Genomic DNA, 23,970 nt, shown 5'->3' on the forward strand with positions numbered 1-23,970 from the left:
GTGTCAAAGAGAGACATGAAATTGTGTATCCATTTTATTTATTCTGTTTTAATAAACTGATGACTCATATACCCACACAGCCAAAGTATCCTAGAGTAGAAATTGAGGAATTCTCTGCGGATTTATCTCATAATTCAGGCTCCTGACATATTTCCCAACCCCTTTAGCAACTAACTAGTTAATCTTTCAAACATGTTACTAGAGAAAGTAGTTTCATAATTTGACTTGGTTCCACTATTGTGCCATCCTTACTGTAAAGTTCTTTTTAATTCTGAGTTTCTTTTCTTAGAATTCAAATTCAGGCCTTATTATTTTGCCTTCTAGAAATATAGAACATAACTGATAAGCTTTGTCCTTTAAATAAATATCCAATTCATGTCCATAGATATAGTTATATCCCTTAATCCCATCTTTCCTGAGCCTAATTATCCATCTTTGCTTTACAATTTGGCATTTCTCAAATTTGTAGCACTTATTCTTTATCAGATGTCTTTTCAGGTTTTTATATATCCCCCTTAAACAGAGGAGGATCTACATTGGTGAAGCCTGCATGTATACAAGGTGAGAGGAACCATTTAAGAAAAAGAATATAAAAATATCTTTTACAAATCTTACAAAAACATATGGCCAGGTGAGGAGTTCTAATGCTTTTGCTTCATTAGCTTCTTGGAAAATCTGTCTCTGCCCTTAAAGTTGTCCCATCCATAAATTAAGCACAGCTCTTTAAAAAGGCCAACGTGTCAAAAAGGATAAACCCAAATAAGAATGTTATTACATGTGCAAAGCTAGTATTTACACTAAATTAAATATGACCGTCTTCATGAATTAAGAAACAGTTATTGCATGCCTCCTTTGTATTAGGTGCTAATATTCAACTTATAGTTAAGAGAGCTTACCTGGATATATCACACATGAAGCAAACTAAACCAACACAGCACCTGCCCTTTCAGAGGCTGTTAAACTAAGCCAAGACCGAAGCAAATGTACATAAAGGAAATATATGAGTATCTGAATGCATGTTAAATACTTAACAGATATATTAACATCACATATAAGAAAGGATGAGTGCATCTTGTAGAGATGGTTAGTAAAGCAGTCCTTGGGGTCTCAAATTTAATCTGAGGGAGGAGAGGTTTTAAAGGTATGTCCTCTCTTCTGATTAAAGAAAATGACATTTTCCTTACCAACCATATAGCATAGAAGTGTCAGGTTAATTTCAGGGCTGCTGTGACCTCTAGGGGCTGGTTTGCCATTCTTTTCCATGCCTCATCAGTGCTCCCTTTTTCACTTGCATTGTTTGCCTTCCACTAGTCATGTAGTGTTATATATGCATATGTTTCTCTACATGTGAAAATTACTGTGATTGTTTAGACAACATCAATAAAGGAAAATGTGCTACCCCATAATTTCTGTAAGGACATCTTGCTGTCAGTATCTTGGAAGGTAGGACAATAATTCATTAAACAATCACCTTCTACTTAGAAGAACAGAGTTCTGATTGGCAATCAAGATGGCTTTGTGAAAAGCAAATTGAGCAAAACCGTTTTAATTTACTTCTGTGAAAGGGATGGTGCTTTGTAGTCCAAGAGAAAGAAATCTCTCTTTATCTGTTATGATTTTGATTCCCTCCCATGTGGCATTCATTTTTTTTTTATTTTATTTTATTAATTTCAAGTATATAGTACATTGGTTAAGACATTTATATAATTTACAAAACGATCTCCCTAATTGTTCTTTCTCTCCTCTGGCTCTCCGCATGGCCATTACATTAATGCTGATTGCATACCCTATGCTGTGCTCCCCATCCAAGAAAACAGGATCTAGATCCTAGACTCTAGAATATTATTTCAACTGACAGTAAGACAGTGTTCTAGGTGAGTGAGTCTTGGAAATTGACTAAGAGAGTATGAACACTCTAGTGCTACTTTGGATAACCCCTAAGTGCCAGGAGTACAAGAATCTTGTCTGTAATGCTCACTGTTGATCCCCCAGGAACTAGAACAGTATGTGACAATATATGGTAGTAGATATGCAATGAATGAATGTTTCCTGATTTCCTGAATGTTTCCTGAGGGTACAAGTCACTGGATACAAATAAGGCTGCATTTGTCTTAATTTTCTGCTTCTTTGGCTTCTTCTTTCTTTCCCTATCTCCCCACAGCAATGGCAATATGTCCAGAGGGATTTCTAACAGTTCATTAATATTTTTTTGGATGTGTATGTTCTCTCAGAAATAAGATCAAGTTCATTTAGGAATTAATAAAATATAAAATAATTAAGGGCATCAAGCAGATAGCATAGAGATTGGAACATGCACAAATTCTCTAGAAAAAGATTTTTGATTCTCAGGAGAAAAATACTAACCATGAATCAGCAGTATATGAGGTGTGACTATTTTTTAAGGACAAATTGGAAATGTGTAGCATCATAATTGAAAGATAATAACATTACCCTAAATATTTCGGAAATGCCCGTTTTGGATTTTCCCTAAGGGTTATTAAGTAGCATGTGCTTTAGATCTTTTCAGGGATACTAAATCTTTGCAATTTAAGAGTGGATTTGATTTTCGAAAACAGCCAAAAGTGATAGCGAGCCAAATTTTATAAATAAGATGTATGATCAAACTGGGTAACAAAATCTCTGGTCAAAAATATTGCAAATCTAAAATAATGAGACTGATTTCATTTGATTCAGAAGTTAATTCTGAAAGAGCATTTCCAATCACAGAACAAGGGCCCTCACCAAAATAAGTTTATGGTTCCCAGGGTAGTTATTTGAATGATAGGATTCACGGTTTCAACAGATATTTTAGAACCAATCTTATAAGTTTACAGTTGCACCTTAAAATGTTAGAAAACAAATGCTATGATATGTTAGGAGAATTAGAGCATAGAAAACGGGATATCCTTACACTAGATATTGGCTAGCCCGTCTCTTAGGTTTTTGTTCCAGCTTTGTCTGTTTTGTGTGTGTGGGGGGAGGGGGGAGGTGTATGAGGATGGAGAAGCCTATAATTTAAAAAGTAATGTCCAACGAGTAAAGAGAAGACCCAGAAGAAAACCTAAACATTATCAAATTTTTAGAAAGAACTCTCGATGAGAGTTATTATTCTAGAAAATGGTATTGAGTGGCTTAATTTGGAGTCCAAACAAATTTTCCTAAGGGCCTCTCTGACCCCATCCCTATCCCCACCTTTATCCTACAAAAAAATTTCCTGCATTGCTTTTGACGATTACCTTTATGTTTGTCCTGCACCACTTGTCCTGGGGACAAGTTACATCTCTCTGAAAAAAATGTTAAGGAAGATATTGATCAGGTTTCTATTTCTCAGTGACCAATAGATAAGATGTGAGTTTAAGAAACTGACAGCTTTTAGTTAGACATAAGGAAGTATTTTCTTTTAGAAGTGATTAAGTAATCTGCACAGGTTCCTACTGGAGGTCAAGGTACCCTATTCACAGGCAGAAGACCAGAGCAAGCAGTTTTTGAGGGATCTTCCTGTTCTGAGTCTATGTTTCTGCTTGTCAAGGTAATTTGATTTTCTTACCCAAGTCTCCAAGGTGCTTTTCAACCCACCAAATTGGTCTCATCAAAAACTTATTGATTGTGCTGCCTCTTCCATCTTCTAAGATGGTGACAGTAATAAGGTAGTAAACTCAGCTCTCAGACCTGTAACATACCACTTGTTTTTGTCCTTTCATTCCACCCATATCTCTTTAAGACTTTTTCCTATTAAAATATTGTATCATTCTCTTTAGAGTTTTATTTTGTTCCTTTGGTTCAAGATAATTTAAAAAAAAAACTTATAGATTAACTTCCTGTACACGCTCAAAGTGCTTAGTAGATTTTAATCAAGTAGAAGCCCATAGATACATGTCAAACTCAATTGTTTTTCTTTCTCAGATGGAAAGAGGGATACTCAAATACCTACCAAGAAAAATGTGTCTGCAGAAACCTGCAGCATCTGAAACCTTTTCCATGCTACAGATTGTGGATTAATTTCTAGCTAATCAGACTTCAGCATTCTAATAGACTGTGATGGGAGAGGCAGTTTTTCCTCCAACTTAAGATCACATGTTTTTGCAGTTGTAAGGCAAATTTTAAAAGAAGGCCTTGGGGATCACAGCCAGCCTTCATTATCGGTGCATGACCGCTTTGTAACCAACTGCAAGTTTAATATCTAAGAGGATTTGCACATAATAGTCTTTTTTTTTTCTTCTCACTTTCAATAATTTACCTTTGCAATTCTCTTCGCGAACACACTGGTATGCCAAGATCTATTTGTCTGTCAGACCTCCAGATATGTACAGCATGTGAACGATCCATTAATTTTTTATTTTTTTCCTAAGGAGGCTGAACAGTAAGCTGGTTGTGCTGAATACAAGAGGGCTACTTCATTGAACATATACTGGAATTTACTTAACTGGCTCCCTCACCTGCAGCAGATCAGTTTCTTCTATGAGTCTTCCTTCTGCCAAAAGGGAGTCATTTATAAAAATAAACTCAGGGAACTTTTCATATAAACCTTCCACCTGAACCTGAGACAGTTTTGTCTTAAACCAAAAGATCATCAGAAAAGCAGTGTAATATGGCGGTTTGTGAATCCTGCAAACATCTCATTCAAAACAGACTCATTTTCAAAATTAGAACACATCTTTTTAATCTTTGGAGGTTCTTTGTAAACACTAATCTCTACACAAGTGAATTTTCACTGCAGAGTGTTGATCTATGTCAGTGTGACAAATGTCATGGATACCAGGCCTCAGAAATACTAAGCAATGGCATTTTTAAGAAAATGACTGTAGAGATCAGTGAACCATAACCTGTGGATGATTAGGAAAAAAAACTACAATTCGAAGGTGGGTAATGCTTATTTCAAGGCCACTAAGATTTTTCCACAATAAAGAAATAGGAGGTAGGTGTACAAGGAATTACGTGTAGAGATGTTCTTGGTAACGTTTTGAGAGTTCCCAGGCTGAAAACCATTGTTACATAAATCGACTAGCCTCAGCTGCTAATTCTTGGAAAATGTGAAGAGTATCTGAAGTTCACTAGGTTTTGACCTTTTTATGTTATAAAGACTACAGTAGAGAAGAGGGAGCTAGGGAGTTTGTTGAGGGGTTATTTTATGTAAGGTGGTCAGGGAAGACCTCACTGATGAGGAGAAATTTAAGCAAAGACTTGACAGAGTTTTCTGAGAGCAGAGGGAATGCAAATGTAAAGGCACTGAAGAAAGGAGACCAGAGGGCTGGGACAGAAGGACTGAGGAGAATATGAGGTCACAGAAGCAGTAGGCAGCCAGATCACATAAAACGTTGTCGGCTGTCGGAAGGGCTTTCTTTTCTTCAATTCTGTGTAGGAATAAATGGATTCTTTGACAGATAGACAGAAAGAAGAAGGAAGAAAGGAGAGGAAAAGAGATTAGGACAGAGCTTTAGAAGAAGGCAAAAGTTGAAGTGTGAGAGGGCAGTGTAGTCTTGAAAGGAGATAGAGAAAAAACAATTCGTTCTATAGGAAGACTGAGACATAATATATCAGGAATCTAAGAGGGCAGAAAATGTACATTTTGTTTGATTAGGTTCATCAGGTTACCCATTATACCTCTATTATGACCCATTATACCTCTATTATTCATATCGTATTTATATAGGTTAATAAACACAAGTTTAGTTTCCATCTAACTGCAGTATCAATGCATGTGTTCAGTGTCCATTACTGAGACACCTACATACTGGAGTAGGCTGATCAAGGTTTCAGTTACCCCAGTGAGAAAGTTATACCTCTCAGTTACAACCATATTTGATTGGTTAGTGAAATATTCATGAGATCTTGCATAAGAGGAACCCTATAGGTCACTTGTACCATAATAAGTGGAAATCTCTGGGAAAGAAAAAGTTTAACGATATTGTAGTACTGATAACATCTTTAGAGATATTGATTCTTAGAATGTAGTTGCTGCAGCTGAAAGTTCTTTGCCCAGAGCATTTGTCGTGACTCCTTCAATCCGACATGCCCTTTAAACACAGTGAAAAACTATAGAAAAGGAATATCTAATGTTTTATGTTAATTAAAGTGTAGGATTTTTACTTTCTTCAATGGAAAGCCTTAAGTTGTTCCCAGTTGCAGTTGAAAATCTCATGAATCTTGTCACCATCTTACGTAAGCTTTTTTTTTTTTTTTTTTCAAATAACCTGGGTGTTTGAGTCTTTGTTCAAATGCTGAAAAACTCATCTTGGCTCACATCTTCCCCATTTGTAACCTGACATGATCATTTTAAAATGGTAGTGAGAAAGATCTGGAAGAGCATGAGTCCTGATTTACTATTGCCTTTTGGTATTCTTTAGGATTTTCATCCACTTGTATTAACAAATAGAGGACTCTGCCCATGTCACACATCAGTTAGTGGTAACCTACACTGGGACTTGTGTTTTCCAAAACTCTTATCCGTGGTTGCAGGCAAGGGCAGCAAATTGCAAAAGTGTCACTAACTGTCAAAATAATTCAAAGAGTATGTTGGGTATCTGTCTATATGAAGCAGAGTAGAAGGGAAGGAAGAAGAATTTGTTTTAAGGATTTTTTTTTTATATAAAATGGTTAAAAGGCATCATATATAGAATTGCCTTTCCTATTCATTGTCTTTTCAAGATATCTCTGGGACAGGGAACCAGCAATACCGCTATAACCGTGGTTCGCTGGTCTGGACAGCCTTTCCATCTCTACCTATTTTGCATCCTGTTATGCCTGGAATTAAATGACAGCCCCGCCAGCAAGCAAAAAGGTTGTACCATTCATCTTCTATTTGAAATCCTTCAGTAGATGGCTTTCCCGCAGGACCAGCAGCCTCCTATGGGTAAAAGTAGGAAAAGTGTGAAAAAACTTAGCAAGGCCTGGGGTGGAGACCTGAGAGTAGGCTAATTCTCCTGACCCCTCCATAAACCTTCAGGCAGACCAAGTGGATGCCACATCCTGAGATAAATACTCACAAAAGAAATAAAAGCAAACTTCTAATTTTCAAATCAAATGGCCTTTACCTATAGTTTGTGCTTTATTTTCTCAGAGAGATGATAGAACTAACTCCAGATATTAAAAAAAAAAAAAAAACAATAACAATGGAAACAAAACAAAAGAAACAAAAAACCACAACCTTCCCCCAGGAAACTTTATTCCTCAGTTTATGCCAATAGTCCCATAAAGTGTGTTGAATCTTAAGTAAGATGATGTGTGAATTTCATTATCAGTCCACAGAACAAAATATTCTAGGATGTTTTTGTTTCTTAGATTTGTCCAATGTGGCATACTAAACACAGGAATTCTTTCCCCAAACTTCCTTTTGTTCTTTCTATCTATATCTTTTTTTCTCATGGCTCTTCAAGGCAATTCCTGTTATCTGTTTAAAGTTCATGAATATGAGAGAGAATGTCTTTTGTTTCTTCATATTTTTACCTGATACTACAAGTTCTATATCAAAAAGGATATAGAACATCTTCCCAGTGTACATGAACATATGTGGTCATGCTCTTGTGCTGGGAGAAGTGGAGTACAGTCCCTGAATTGCATGAGGTATTGGTATTGTCCAAGTGTGGAATAATAATAATAACCACAACCATTCATTAAACACTCGCTATGTGCCAGGTACTGTACTTAATGACTTTATATGCAATTTCTCATTAAATTGCAAATCAACACTGAAGTAGAGGTCTTTCACAGATTGGGGAAGGAGGCTTAGCTCAGTTTAGCAAATGGGCCAAGGGATAAAGCGTGATAGTTACTAGACCACTAGGATTTAAATCAGATATCTTATCTCCTAAAGGTCATCCTATGTTCACAAGGGTATCTTTTTTCTACTTAGAATATTTGGATTATGGGTCCTGACTTCAAAAGAACAAAATATCCTCTTTCCCATTATTTTTACTCTGGGCATAAAATTATAGGTCAGGAATTTTTAGAAGTCTTATCAATAAAATGCATAAAAAATGAAGCCTTAGAATCATCGTGCTTACCTAGGAAAGACAGAAATTTACAGTATCCTCGTCAGTAGTTCTTTAATTTAAATTTTAAGTGTTCTGTGTTATTTTGGAAAGAGGTGATTCAAAGAAACATTTGAAAATTCTAAAGTGGTTAACATGAAACAAAGAAAGTGAAAAAAATACCCTCTAAAGTCACAGTTTGATTAAAGCTAAGAGAATCAAGTGCTAGGACAGTTCAAGATAAAAAATGTGGAGAGAATTTCATCTGTTTCATTGAGTTTTCATGAAAAATAATATCTCAGTCACACATGTTTAGTGTATCAAAAGATTTCCAATATAATACAGACCAGGTTTCTTTATATTGTTGCCAAATGATTTGACTCAGTATCATTTGTGAATTCTTCTAACATCCTTGATGAATGAAGAAATACTCAGCAGTGTGATCACAGCATGCCTCTGGCACCAGAGTTATCAATTTGTTCACAGGACATTTCCAATTTACATTCTTTTAAGGTTATATGACTCTACTCTCATACAGCTTCTGATACTATAATAAATCTCAAGTCTTGCCAAGTGTATTCACACAGGTCCCAAAGATGATCCAAAACCCAAAAGAGAAAAGAATAAATTTCTTTTTTTCATGAGGATTAAGTGATAGTGACATATATGGATTTTTAAAAATATTTTAGATACCAGTAAAATGGTACAATTAAAAATTATGTCCAGTATGCTTATAAAGGTAGACTGTGTCAAGATGCTACGTTTCTACTCATAGATCACATCCTCAGGACTTCCAAAACAGAGGGAGGGGATTATACAGAATAAACCATTGAAAACACATGTTGTCATTTATGTCGTGACCAAATTCTTGCACTTCAAACTTTCAGCTGTTTCTGTTACACATAATAATCAGTGCCACCATGTATTGTTTCTTCTCCATCAGGCATTGACTTCAGTGTTTTATATGAACATTATTCCCCTTAATCTATTTAACAACCAAATGATTTGAGTATCTCCATTCTGCATATGTGGAAACTAAAGCTCAAAGAGATGAAGTAACTAACTTGTTCAAGGTCACACAGTATCTACGATAAGTGATGGAAGCTTAGATTTGAAACCTGGTTTATCTGACTCCAAGATCCATTTTCCTTCCCAATTTCTCCACTTCTCCATCCCTCAAACGTATATTCAGCTTTCAGTGAGATCACAGTACTTGCAAAGTGCTTCTGCAGTCAGCACTGGGATAGTAAACCACTGAAGACAATGAAAGTAAGGAATGGTTTTCGGTGGTGGTAGTTTTTGTTTTCAGATATCACAACAAAGTTGGAAGATGCTTTCTTCATGTAGACCTGACATGAATGAGGCTGGCATCTGAGCCCCTTGGAATTTTCTGAACCAGTTTTATCCATTTCTTAGAGTTTAATTGTAATAAATGAGAGACCTTAACATTTACACGAGCTTTTTTCTTTGTTTTTTCTTTTTTGCATATGACATTTTTAGTCCATAGGTCTCATTCATTAATTATGTACAGCAAGGGAAATAAGATTTTTAATTTATTCATATTTCTCAGCGAGGCAATAGAGATTTCAGTGAGAGATTTAAAATTAGGTTAGTGATTCTATTTTGCAATAAATCCTAGACACATTATCTATTTTGTTCCTTTTGTCTTTTTTTCCGGCTCTTGAAAAATAAATATGCCAGTAAAACAGACTTTTTTCTGTAAATGTTTCTTATCTTGTTTGAGGTTACTACCAAAACACTTTCTCAATTAGCATCCTTTTCACAGAACACAGTACTGTACATTGACAGAATCTAATCAGTTAGTATTCCCAGCCCTAAGAAGTAATGATTGATGCTTCCTTGAGGGATGATATTTAAGTACTCATGAGTTAGTATTTTAAAATGTTTAGCGAGGCTTGACAAATATAAAGTGTTGTTAATCACAGTCAATTATTTAAGGGGATTTAAAAAAGAAAAAAAAACACTGAACTTAAATTTGCTCTTATTGCTTTTAATCTTTTAATTATTTGGACTTTGTTTTATAGGAATTAAAATGACAAGAAAATATCTCAACCCTCAAAAGAATTCTCTCTCTGTCAGATTTCACATTTTCAGGAGCATTCAACCAAGCCTTGAAATGTCTTATCTTTCAGTCTAGTAAAACTCAAGATTGTTGATATGAAACCATAGTTAAGCTTTCCCTTTCCTTTTTAAATTATTTTTTCTTAAGAAGGGAGAATTAAACAGGCACGTGTTTCCCACCCCTAATTTCCTAAAGCCAGAGCCAAAGAGTAAAAAACACCCAGAGAAATAGGGTCTTCTTGTCAGCATGAGACCTCTTCAAGAAGGCAGAACTGATGACATCAGGACCAGAGTCATACTTCACGGTCCGTGTGGCTTGAAAAATATATGCCTTTGTAGATGCTTTCATTAATTTTCATTAATGCCAAACCATAGAAATTATTTTCCTCTTCCATTTGGTCTCTTTAGGATTACACCTGTCATTTCAAAGCATGCGGTTATTTTGTAGTTAAATCTATTTCTGGAACATTTGAGATGTAAACTGATGGACCTATTACTTGGTCCATTTCATCGTTTCCTATATCTAACTTCACGTTGGTTTCATAGTGCCAGTTGCAAGCCTCTCTTTCATATAGAAATTGAACCTGTTTACATATGCCAAATTTCTTAATTAGCAATTGTTTGATATTAATTATTGACTTATTCTACCCCAAATTGTATTGGTTTAGATTTTTATATAAACATTATTTTTTAGTTTTACTCTATTTTCAAGAAATAAAAAAGAAAGAAGTATATGGAGAATGCTATAGAAATAGTATGATTCAAGTCCTTGAACTCCATAATGCCTATCAGTAATCTATATCAACATTTCTGTTCTTAAAATATGGTTAAGATTTGGGCTTTTATGTGTATGTTTTTGTAATCATTCTACTCTCTGCATAGAGGTTCTTAGTCTGTGAAAAGATGCCTATAAAAAACTCAGCAGAATCCTGGGAGTAGGATTGATGGATTTATCAAATAAAAATAGATACCTAGTTAAATTTGAATTTCAGATAAACCATGAATATTTTGTTTAGTATCAAGGTGACCTAAATATTACATGACATTTTTAGTATAAGTCTGTCACAGGTATTGTATGGCTAATGAATAATTTTTGTATCAATGTGTCCCAAATATTACATTATTATTTATTATTATTATTATTATTATTTTAGTATAAGTATAGCTCAAGTATTGTATGGGTCATACTAATACTAAAAAATAATTCATAGTTTATCTAAAATTCAAATTTAACTGAGTGTCCTGTATTTTATCTGGCAACTCTACCTGAAAGACATTATGGTAGTGTAAATGAACATACATGGTTCTGGTACTTAAGTAGTTGAGTAGTCTCAGGCATCTCACTTAACCTACCTAAACCTAAGTTTCATCATCTGTAAAATGAAAACAAATAATAAATATTTTGTAGACTTTCTATAAAGATTAGAAATCATTTACTTAAAACACCTGGCATATAATATATTTTTGTGAAAGAGTAGCTGTTATAAGAACAAGGAAGAAATATAAATGCAAGTTACCAGTTTTTTTTTCCATCTTCATAATAAATGACAGCACTCAGCAGCTAAACAGCCCATTAGATTGCTAATAAAAGAGCTCACCCAGGGTGGGCTATTTACCAAATCAGAGATTTTTCGATCAATAATAAAATATACACAGCATTAACCTCTCGTCTCTTCTTTATTATTCGCCTCTTATGTTACTTATCAAAGATCATACAACTTATTAGTATCAGAGCCTGCATATATGTTGCCTTTTCACATTCTCTTTTTTTTAAGTCACAATTTTATTTCAGTCCTGCTTTTCTCAAACATCTATTTTTTTTCATTTTATTAATTTTTATCGAGATAAAATTTACATATAAAATATACCATTTTGAAGTATACAATTCAGTAGTTTTTATTCACAGGGTTGTGCAGCCATCATTATTATCTAATTCCAGAATGTTTTCATCAGCCCCAAATAACTCCATACTTATTAGCAGTCACTCTCCACTCCCCCAGCCCCCAGCCCCTGATACCCACTAATTTTCTGTCTCTATGAGTTTGCCAAATCTGGACATTACATGCAAGTGGAATCATACCATGTGGCCTTTTGTGTCTGACTTCTTTCACATAGCATAATATTTTAAGGTCCATCCATGTTGCAGCATATATCAGTACTTTATTCTTTTTATGGTTGCATAATATTCCATTATATGTATAAATACCACGTTTCGTTTAGCCATTTATCAGTTGATGGACACATGGGTTTTTTCTACTTATTGGCTATTAGAAAAAATGTTGCTATGAACATTCTTGTATAAGTTTTTGTTTGAACATGTGTTTTCTCTTGGGTATAGGAGTGAAATAATGGATCATATTATAACTCTTTGTTTAACATTTTAAACAACTGTTTACCAAAATGACTCAACCATTTTACATTCATTCCAGTAATGCAGAGTTCCACTTTGTCTACATCCTCGTTTGTTATTATTTGTTATTATTATTATTGTTTGTTGTTGTTGTTGTTACCGCCATCCTGGTGGGTGTGAAGTGGTACCTCACTGTGGTTTTGCTTTGCTGTTCCCTAGTGATTAATAATGTCAAACATCTTTTTGTGTACTTATTGGCTATATGTATATCTTCTTTGAAGAAATATCATCTATTCAAACCCTTTGCCCATTTTAAATTGGGTTATTGTTGGGGTGTAAGAGTTTTTATATATTCTTTTCATATAAATGATTTGCAAATATTTTCTCCCATTCTGTGGGTTATCTCTTCACTTTCTTGACAGTGTCCTTTGATGGATAAAATTTTTAGTTTTGATAAAGTCTCATCTATTTTTTCTTTGGTTGCTTATAGTTTGCTGTCATATCACATTCTCTTTGTTTTTCTTGAAGAATAAAACAAAAACTAAATCAGGAGTAGATATATGAATTCTATTCCTAACTTTGAAATTACATAAACGTGTGACCTTAGGCTAGTACTTAAACACATTTGGCAATGCAGTTTCCACATCTGTGGAAAGAAGCTGAGTTCAGCAGAGGAGGCACTTTGTCATTTTTGTGTGTGTGTGAGTAAATTATCTTTATGAAACCCCCTGGGTTAATAGTTTTCAACTTGGGCTACATTTGGTAATCTCTGGAGACATTTTTGGTTGTCACAACTGGGGAGGGGTGCTACTAGCATCAAGTGAGCAGAGGTCAAGGGTGTTGTCAAATGTCACAATGCACAGGATGGCTTCTACAACAAAGAATTATGCAGTCCAAAATGACAATAGTGCCAAGGTTGAGAAATCTTGCTCTAAATCTATATTTCTGTTATTCCAGTTTATTTTAAGTGATAGTCTTTGAGTTTATCTATAGGAGCTAGATCATTTTGTGCCAGCCTGACAAGGGCAGTAGAAGGGAGAGGTACCAATAATTCAAGGAGGGCAAAGCTTTTCTGAAAGTGTTTTCAGGGCTTTTTTAAACTACTGTGTCTTCTAATATGAAGAAAAAAATATTTCAATGTAGACACCTCCAGGCAAAGTCTTATAGATGTGTTCTTGTTATTGAGTCCTTTTCTTTAGGGTTTCTGGAACAAAATAGTTTTCGTGAAATAGTTGGTACATGCTATGAACTATGTTTAATCAATCATAATAGGAAAAAAGAAACAAAACAGCTTGGTGGAAGAAACTTGCAGTTGATATGTCTTTCTATTAGTAAATTCTCTGAACTCAAAGGAAGTTAATATTATTCCAGCTGATCAGTTTACTTCAACTTTATCCCATACCATCTACTGGAATGTACTGATTCACTTGAGTTCCACAAATAATTTATCTAAAATAAAACAGACAATAGCTCGAAATATGTTTGAGCATTCCTAAAGATCTTGGTATGTAAGGAACTTACAGATGTCTTTCCTGTGATAATATGGCTGATTATTCCATTACTTTACATCATTAGATGTAATTGTTACTGCCATAACTACCACCATCATCATCATCATAGACTAAGTGTTCTAAGCACTTAATAAGTGTATCTTATTTTTCCTCACAATATCCTATGAAGTAGTTTTTTTTGTTGTTTTGTTTTTTTTTTATTTGTTTGTTTGTTTTTTTAGTCTCCATTCTGTGGGTAAGGGAAGAAGGTACAATAAAGTGGTAAAATACATGCTAAGCCATATTTCCATATTAAATCTTTCCTTGTATATCAAAACTGTTTTATATCTCAACAGTGGACAAAGTGCATTTATTAATTCTGTAAACATTCATGTCAATAATTTTCTGGCACCCTAGGTAATGTCAATTAAAGCTTGAGTTATTTCTAATTTTTTCAATATCTTAGAATTACTGGTTTCTCTCAAAGTATATGCATGCACCTTGAAGCTACTATAATACTTTTCCATCTCTGAGAACCCACATGAGTGTGTGTATGTATAATTTTAAAATTAGACAACTTCTCCAAAATATAAGTAATGGAAGGATTTTTGTTTAACTTTGTTTATATGTACAGGAAGCAGTGAAAGAGAACAATAAGAGACAAGAAATGGAAGAAAAGACTAGGAGGGCAAAACTTGCAAAAGAAAAAGCTGAACAAGAGAAGTTGGAACGCCAGAAGAAAAAGAAGCAACTTATTGATATAAACAAAGGTATGAAGTACTTTCAATTTTTAAAAGATCTATAAATTGCAAAATAATTTCACTTAACTAATTTTGGACTATGAAATGAATAATCGTGTTTTTGTTAGAAAATTCAGAATATTATTAGTTACTTGTGTCAAATTTCTCTCATGATATTATCTGTATTTCTTGTTACCCTACACTGAACACTCAGGGTTTTGGGTAACCAATGCAAGGTAATATGTTTGTTAAAACAATCTTTTTTCTCTTCATTTTTTAATTATAGTATATTCTAGATGGGGCAGTGGTGAGGGAAGAAGAGTGTGATATGAAAAGAGAAAACTGGTATAGGGAGGATGGGCCTTAGAGCTCTAATTTCATTTTGTTGACACCCGTCTGTTGACAGAGCAGTAACAATTAACACTCTTCCTTGGGGGCTTGAAAATTTCAAGTCATAATGGATATTGACAGCACTGTTATAAATTGAAAAAGAAAAGAAAAGAAAAGAAAAGAAAAGGGACAGGCATCTTGTTAAGGTGTAAGCCTAAGAACAAAGTGTTGCGATATCCACGTAGCATAAAGTAGTTTTTTTTCTTGGTTAGCAGGAATGACTGTATATTAAAGGTAGATGTTTTGGTTTTATTTTCTTTTTAAAGAAGAGAGGGTAAATAAAGTACTAGTATCGGGTTGCTGCACTCTGAAACTTTAAGAATGAAAAAGCATAGTTTTTGCCACTGAGGATTAGAGAATTTAAAAATGAAACAAAATCTGAACAAGAAACAAGGTAATATGATTAATATGGACCACCTATTTCTAAAGATAATGATAGGAAAAATTATGAGCATCATATAGTGTTGACCACATGCCATGCACTGTTCTGAGAATTTCACATATTTAAAGTCAATTAATCCTCATAACATCTCTATGAGGCATTATTATTATCTCATTTTACAGATAAGGAGACTAAAGCTTAGAAAAATTAAGGAACTTGTCTAAGGCCACACAAATAGAAAGTATTAGCACCAAGATTAGAACCCAAGTAGTCTGCCTATGAAATCTGTGCACTTCTAAATGCATTGTCAAATAATAATAATAACCAATATATATATATATACACACACACACACATAGCACTTATGATGTACCAGGAACTGTGCTGAGAGATTTATATATGTGAACATACTTAAGCCTCATAAAATTCTATTAGGAAAGTGCTACTATCTCATTTTACGATGAGGAAACTGAGGCACAGAGAAGTAAGTAACTTGCTAAAATTCACAAAGATAATAAGACATAGAACCGAGATCTGAACCTAGGTAGTCTGTGGCCCAAGTTAATTATTAATTTTATTATGTATTTTAAATTATAATTATTAATCAGTATCAATTATTCTGAGGTAATGTCTCTTAATGGCTAATCTGAAATGATATCTATACCCATTAAGCTTATCCTTTATACCTTTAAAATATCTAAAAACTTTCCGGAATTGACTATAGTCTATCTTTTCTACCCAGGAAACAAATATAACAATTTTAAAAGAAGAAAGAAAAAAGTAAACAGCTGAGGTAAAATAGAGTAGTATCAACATCATTTAGCAAACAAACTTCGTAAATGGGATCAAAAGAACTGGTCCTGACTGAAAATCACTCAATTAGGAAAAGCATTAGAGTACAGCCTGGCAATGGGTATTTATAGGAACTCCTCAATTAAAAAGTGAAGGAGTCTGTAGAATAACGCTGAAAGTTAGCTCCCTTATGTGCATGGAGGAGTAGTCAGAGAAGAGGCTGGAAGAGGTAGGGGACAGATCGTGCATTCTATTGGCTATACTAAGGGTCTTACCCTGAAAGCTCTGGAGAATCTATGAATGTTCGTAAACTGGAAAGCAATGTGCTCAGATAAGTTTCTTAGATCATATGGATAGAAGCATAGAGAATGGATTGGAAAGGGAAAGGCCAGAGAAAACAGAGGCGATGAGGTCCTGACAGGAGATAATGGTGGCCTGAACCAATGCAGTGGTAGTGAAGTTAGAGAAGTCCCTAATAAGAGGTGCATTAGAGTTCTATATAATGTGTAAATGTAGAGAGGGATTTATTTTAAGGAATTGGCTCACATGACAGTGGAAGCTGGCACCTCCAATATCTTCCAGTGGGATGGCAGGCTGGAGACCCAAGGAAGAGCCAGTGTTGCAGTTCAAGTCTGAAAACAATCTGATGGCAGAATTCCCTCTTATTCAAGGGATGTCAGTCTTTTGATGAGCTATTCTGGCCTTCAGCTGATTGGATGAGACCCACCTACATTATGGAGAGCAATCTGGTTCACTAACAATCCACAGGTTTAAATGTTAATTTCATCCAAAAACTCCTTCACAGAAACATCCAGAATAATCTTTAAACAAATATGTGGAGACTATGGCCCAGCCAAGTTGAAACATAAAATTAACTATCACCAGAGGGTTGTTAGAAGGTGATGATTAATTAGATGTGGGAATTGAGAAAAGGAGTTATTAAAGAAGGTGGTACCCCTTATAAAGAAAGAAAAAAAAAATTAGGAATAGAGCAGGTTTTGTCAGGCAGGTTACAATGATTAGTGTCATTTGGAGCATGTTTCATTTTCAGAAACCTTGTAAAGATGGGGAATGTCTAAAAAGCCATTGTATATATGTGTATGAAACTCAGAAAAGAGGCTTGGACTAGACAGACAGACTTGACAATTATTAGTTTTTGATGATTAAAATTAGGATATATTAATTTGCTAGGACTTCTGTAACAAAGTACCACAAACGAGGTGGCTTAGAACAACAGAAACTTATTGTCTCATAGTTCTGGAAGACAGAAGTCTGAAATCAAGGCATAGGCAGAGTCATCCTCTTTCTGAAGGTGCTACGGAAGGAAGGAACTGTTCTAGGCCTCTCTCCTAGCTTCTGGTAGTACCTTGGCTTGTGACAGCATAACTTTAATCTTCACATGGCATTCTCCCTGTGTGTCTGTGTCTTCACATGGTAATCCTCTCATAAGGATACCAGTCATATTGGATTAGGGATCTAACCTACTCCAGTATGACCTCACCTTAATTAGTTACACAATTCAACCGATAACATGAGTTTGAGTGAGTGTATCAGAGTAAAGTATAAAACAGAGGTTCTGAAAGTATTTCATCTCAGAACCCATTTACACTCTTAAAAATTATTGAGGACCCCCAATCCCTTTTATTTATTTGGGTTACATATTGGCATTTATCATATTAGAATTAAAAGAGAGATGTAATAAATAAAAGTATTTATTAATTCTATTAAAATGACAATAGTAAACCTATTGCATGTTAAATAACTTTTTTTTGTCAAAAGTATCTTTATTTTCCAACCCCCCCAAAAAAAATTAATGTTGTAAATCTCTTCAAGTCTGTCTTAATAAAAGACAGCTTGATTCTCATACCTGCTTCTACATCCAATCTAATGCAACATCATTCATCATGTAGCTTCTGGAAAACACTATACACATATGAAAGAATGAAAGAAAAAGGCAAAAAAGTATCAGTATTATTAGGAAGATAGTTTTGACTTTGCAGATCTGAAATGATCTCAGAGGTTCTTATGAGTCCCCAGACTACACTTCGAGAATCTCTGGGGTAAGCAGTGAAAAGAGCAAACAGTCAAGATGGAGTCTATCCAGTTGTTCGCTAGGAATATAGTCTTGCTTCTACACCACACCACCCCTGCCTCCAAGTATTTTTCAACCTTGCACTATTTTCCTGAAAATATACCTATAAGGAAATAAATAAATAAAAGACCTATTTTGACCTATTTTGATTGTGTCTATTATACATATTTCTATTTGTCAAGATTTGCTTAATTACCTCTTCAAACACTGTTGAAGACCTTGGATAAAGATCTAAATAAGTTTTCATGGAAATGCTTAGCTGAGTGACCTGAACATGAAAGACACACTTTAAAATAGGATTTATCTTTGTGTGTTGTTACCGTATCTCTATTTACAGATCAAACAGCAAACTTAGGCATGAGTGGGATTCTTGATTTGTCACTCATAAGTTGCAAATACTTATTATTATTTATTGTAATATTATTTTAAACTTAGAGTATAAGTTTGTTAGTCCTTATAAATGTTTCAAAAAGAGACATTAGAAACATGTAGTCTTAATTAGGGTAAAAAGATGCCAAAAAGAATAAGAACAGTGTTGAGTGTCAAGATGGAACTCAGTGTCAGTTTCTCAGATAATGTCTCATAAAAGATGCTCTTGTTCACCAGGTGAAAGTCAGTTGCAGACATTCTGAGAGCCGGGGGAAAGTGTGGTAGAGCTACACAAAATGTGAATCCATGGGAGATGTAAGAATGAGGTACAGTCAGAAAGTGATTTAGAGAACTTGAAATGTGTCCAATTAGAACAGTGTATTCCACTTTCCACCGAAAGAACATTGTAATCTTCCCTTCCACTGCAAGAGAGGTGATATAGAACATTTGACTGCCACTGTGAGATACATTTCATCTAGAGTGTAGAGGTATTTCATGCACACATGACTAGAGATGCACACTACTGGAACCAGAGGATCTTAATTTTAACAAAGATACTCAAGAGTCCCTTAGATAAAGAAAATCACTTAAAAATTACAACTTGAAAAACACATGTACTCTTTTTGGAAAGATTTTTTTCAGATCAACTTAGCAAAACTGCAGACCCTCTCCTTTTAAAAAATCTCCCATGATCCCATACAGCTAATAAGTAACAACAGTAAGATATATTTATCTGGCATGCAAAATTATATACATTCATGAAGGAAAAATATTTTAGAATTTAATTATTCAGAAGAATAATAGAATAAAGCAAGCACAAAAGATGATTTCCGTAATCTAGATGTGATCAGCTGAGCCCAGAATTAAATAAAAACACCATGAAAACCAAACAGCCAGAGAATTATATCTTTCAAGTTAAATCCATAAAAAATACCATATTCAAGTCTCTATTTTGAGATAACTGGGGATCAGAAGGCAAAGGCCAGGATAAGAAACAATATTCTTTTTTAAGTGTAAAGGAGATAAAAGGCATGATTGTATAGTTAAAAAGACAAGTCATTTTGTTAGCATTAACGTGTGTCTAAAAAATTATTTAAGCCCGTATGTTAAAAAAGTGGAGATTAGCTCTAGCTCTGCCACTTACTAGAACTTTATGCTTGTTCTGTTCCTTTATTTCTTCCTGCCTCAGTTACCTCATCTATAATATAGGATAATGACATTTACCTCCAATAATATAGTTTTAGTGAAAATTAAGAGAGATAATTAAGTACAGTCTATAAAACAGGGACTCGAATATACTTGTAGCTACTGATGAGTCATTTGTGCTCACTGAAGAATCTGGAAAAAGTTCCAGACATAGGCCCTACCCTTACGTGCATTACAGTTTTGTCAGAGAGATGTGTAGGGTTGGAAAACTGTTTTCTATTTACCCATTTTAGATTCTTTGACTTGGGCCCTGAAAATTAAACTGACCAAAGACAGATTAACAAGTGAAAAACAGAAGTTTATTTAACACATGCATCACACATACACATGGAAGCATTCAGTGATGAGAAACTCACAGGGGTGGTTAGAATTTGGGCTTATGTAGCATGTTAACAAAAGAATACAGTTTTAGACATTTTCAGGTAAGGCAGAGGGAAAAGGTTTTGAGTTTACAGGGAGGCAAATTATGGGAAGGTAAATATATGAGGAAACTAATGGAAGATAAGGGCCAGTTAGTAATGTTTGGTATGTATGTTCCTCTGGTGCTGTCTCTGGACCGATCAGTGTCTAATTAGAGTTGTTTCTGGTGATTAACCTCTGTCCTGCCTGGTAAAGAGGAGAAGAGGGACACCTTTATAAACACATGTCCAGGTTTTAGGTAAATAGAGGGAGGGCAGAAAGCTTTCTTTGTGTCTCCTTCTTCTAATTGCCTTCAGCTTAAAATAATCCTTATGCCAAAGTGGCATACTTTGGGATGACATATTCGGCTATCCTTCAGATGAAATAAAGCTGAACCAGCAAAGAGTAAACTGTGTATTAATATATAATAGAGATTGTTTAGAACTATCTAAAAGGAGAAATCAAGTCTGGTAAAATGATGCAAGGTTTCACGGAGAAGGCTAAGTAGAGCCTCTGGGTATATCAATAGAACTAGACACTGAAGGATGGGTAATATTTGGCTAAGCAGAGGCAAAACTAGTCAAGTAGAAGACAATAACGTCATCCATCAGCAGCTCATGTCAGCATGTAAGGCATCAGGCCTCATGTAGGGTATGTTTAATGGCCCACAGGAAAGTACATCGAAATAATTAAGAGGACAGGTCCTAAATTCAAGTCCCAGACCTACAACCAATTAGCCATATAATCTCTGATAAGGTATTTCATATCTCTATGCCTCAATTTTCTCATCTATAAATGTAATAATAGTACCTTCCTTCTTATTGCGAGGGTTAAATGAGGTAACCCTCATTTAACTCTATTATACTCTATTTTGTCAATTATATGTTGATATCTTTAATCTATGATAAATAGTTGAATATTCAATAAGTATCATCTGATGTCATCGTCCTCATTGCCGTCATTGGCAGGAGAGGGTTTGAACTGATAAACTGTTGGAAAGACTGTGAAGAGCCTTCCAAGTCAGACAGAGGAGTTGTGATGTGACAAGGTAGGAGAGCCAGGGTGATTGTAGGAAGCTGTCCAGGAATGATCAAGGTAGTGAGCCAGAAGTACAAGAAAGGAGAGGTGAATAGAAGGTGGAAGTAGCTGGAAAATAACAGTGAAAAGTGAAAAAAAAAAAATAGAAGAATTAGCTCATACCTGATTCCGAGTTCAAAGGAGTTTACACCTAAGGCAATTTAAGAAGCTGGTAACAGAAAGGAAAATTTTCATAAAAGAGATGGAGAAAAAGGCAGTGAGAGTTGCAAGTAACAGATTCACTAATAGCCAAGAATTTTTTTTTAAAGAACAGCACGTTTTACCAATATGTAATTATGCATTGATGTTTTAAGACATATTAGGTTATTTCATTCATTCAACCAATATTTATTGACCATTTCCCGAATAATTATAATTAGAGCATGCACAGTAATACACTACATATTTAAACATAAAATTCAGAAGGCTAATGTTAGTAAAGAATATGCCAAATCAATAACTGTACTCTAAAATGTGTAATAGTATATAAACTATGCAACGTACTTGGTATAATCTGTGTTTGCCAGCCTTTGATTATATTAGTATAGATTATAATTAACTTAAGGACCACTAAAATAAATTAATCTGTAGGTAGAGTAAGAAAGCTTACCAAATATTTGTAATATTTGTGAATAAATCTCTTTTCATGTTTATGGAAGTCAGCAAATTAATTCCAAGGACTTGGAAGAAACAATAAAAGGAAATGCATTTTTAAAAAGGGTTTTAAAATTAGAAAGTCCAAGAGTGTTTTGTATGCAAATATTATTTAATCAGGAACAGTTTTGCTCTTGATATAAGATTATATGTAAATTAGAATTCCCTATTTACTTCTAGCATGATGATAAAGAATGAACTACCTTAGATCTGATGATAAATCAGTCTTCTGAGAGTGAATTATCAGATTTTAAACAATAAACCTAAACATTTAAACTCTATCATTAGTGGTAGATAGCAATTGTTTTTCTCTTTTCCAAGTTTTAAAATAATTACATCTTGTAAGAAAATTAGATCATTTCACATTATATTATTTTGACCTGAATAAGTCAAAATTTTGTTTCCTAATGTCATACCCCAGACATTAAATTTTAGTAATCAAAATTATAGATTAGAATACCCATAAATTATAGAATTGATCCTAGTAATCTTAAAGCACCCCGATAATATAAATTACTTAGACAATATAGGTGCCATCATTCTGTATATTTTACAAATGCTAATAAACAACTTGTAGTTGCTATTGCATAGCTAAACAAGTCTGTATACTTCATGGACCTAATAAAGCCTTATCTGTGGAGAAAAAAAATATCTAGCTGATATTTCATTTATTTAAATTGCCTTGTCCTCTACATTAGCAAACATTTCAAGAAATCTATGTTTATTTACAATTAGAACATTTTCTCTTTGTTCTCTGTTTGGTTTTCAGAGGAAATTTATGGGGCTTTTCCCCAAATAAATTATTCGGTACAGTAAAGATTTCACCAGGTCTTCAGAGCTTTTAGCAAATTAAGGTATTTAGCATAAATTTGGGACTTTTTATTTATTTTATTTTTTCCCAGCTTTATTGAAATATAATAGACAATTAGTAGCTTATATTTACATTATACAATTCAATGAGTTTTTTTTCAATTATACTTGGCATACAATATTAGTTTCATTGTACAGCATAGTGATTAGAGATCTATATAACACACAAAGTGATTACCCCACTAAATCTAGTACCCTTCTTCCCCCTTACATATTTACTACAACATTGTTAACTATTTTCCTTATGCTACACTTTATATATCTCTATGTCTATTTTGTAACTATCCATTTGTACTTCTTAACAATCCATTTGCCCTTTTTCACCATTCGTCCCAACCCCCCTCCCATCCAGTAGCCCTCAAAATATTCTCTGTATCTATGAGTTTATTTCCATTTTTTGTTGTTGTTTTTTATTTTGTTCCTTAGATTCCACATGTATGTGAAATCATGTGATATTTTTATTTCTCTATCTGACTTATTTCATTCAGCCAATAGCCTTTAGGTCCATCAAGGCAATATCTTTTTCCATCCCTTCTTTTAGTCTGTATGTGTCTTTTAATCTGAAATCTCTGGTAGGCAGTCTCTGGGTCTTATTTTCTTATCCATTCTGCCACTATATCTTTTGATTGCAGCACTTAATTCTTTTCCATTTGAGGTACTTGTTGATAGGAATGTAGTTATTATCATTCTTTATCCATGTTTTTGCTATATATTTTTCTTCTTAAAGAAGTCCCTCCAACATTTCCTGTAATACTGGCTTGGTGTTGATAAATTCCTTTAGCTTATTTTTGTCTGGGAAGCTCTTTATCTGTCCTTCAACTCTTAATGCTAGCTTTGCTGGATAAAGAATTCTTGGTTGTAGATTCTGGGTTTCCATCATATTGAATATTTTGTTCCAAGCCCTTTTGTCCTGCATAGTTGCTTTTGAGAAATTATTGCCAGTTTTATGGGTGTTCTCTTGTAGGTAACTAACTGCTTTTCTCTTGCTGCTTTTAAGATTGTATTTAACCTTTGGGATTTTAATTATGATGTGCCTTGGTGTGGGCCTCTTTGAGTTCATCTTTTTGGGGACTCTCTGAACTTCCTGGAGATGCATGTCTATTTCCTTCA

The 23,970-nt window shown here is 34.3% G+C and overlaps 1 protein-coding gene across 1 annotated transcript in view; it reads left to right on the plus strand.

The window, feature by feature from the left end:
• DIAPH2 (diaphanous related formin 2) overlaps positions 1-23,970 on the plus strand; it is a 791,459-nt gene that overhangs the window by 593,756 nt on the left and 173,733 nt on the right. The window contains exon 23 of the mRNA XM_011371113.2: positions 14,524-14,659. Within this exon, the coding sequence (XP_011369415.1) occupies positions 14,524-14,659 (136 nt within the window). The remainder of the gene's footprint in view (positions 1-14,523; positions 14,660-23,970) is intronic.

Source organism: Pteropus vampyrus, unplaced genomic scaffold (assembly GCF_000151845.1).
Source record: "Pteropus vampyrus isolate Shadow unplaced genomic scaffold, Pvam_2.0 Scaffold184, whole genome shotgun sequence".
Taxonomy (NCBI): Eukaryota; Metazoa; Chordata; class Mammalia; order Chiroptera; family Pteropodidae; genus Pteropus; species Pteropus vampyrus.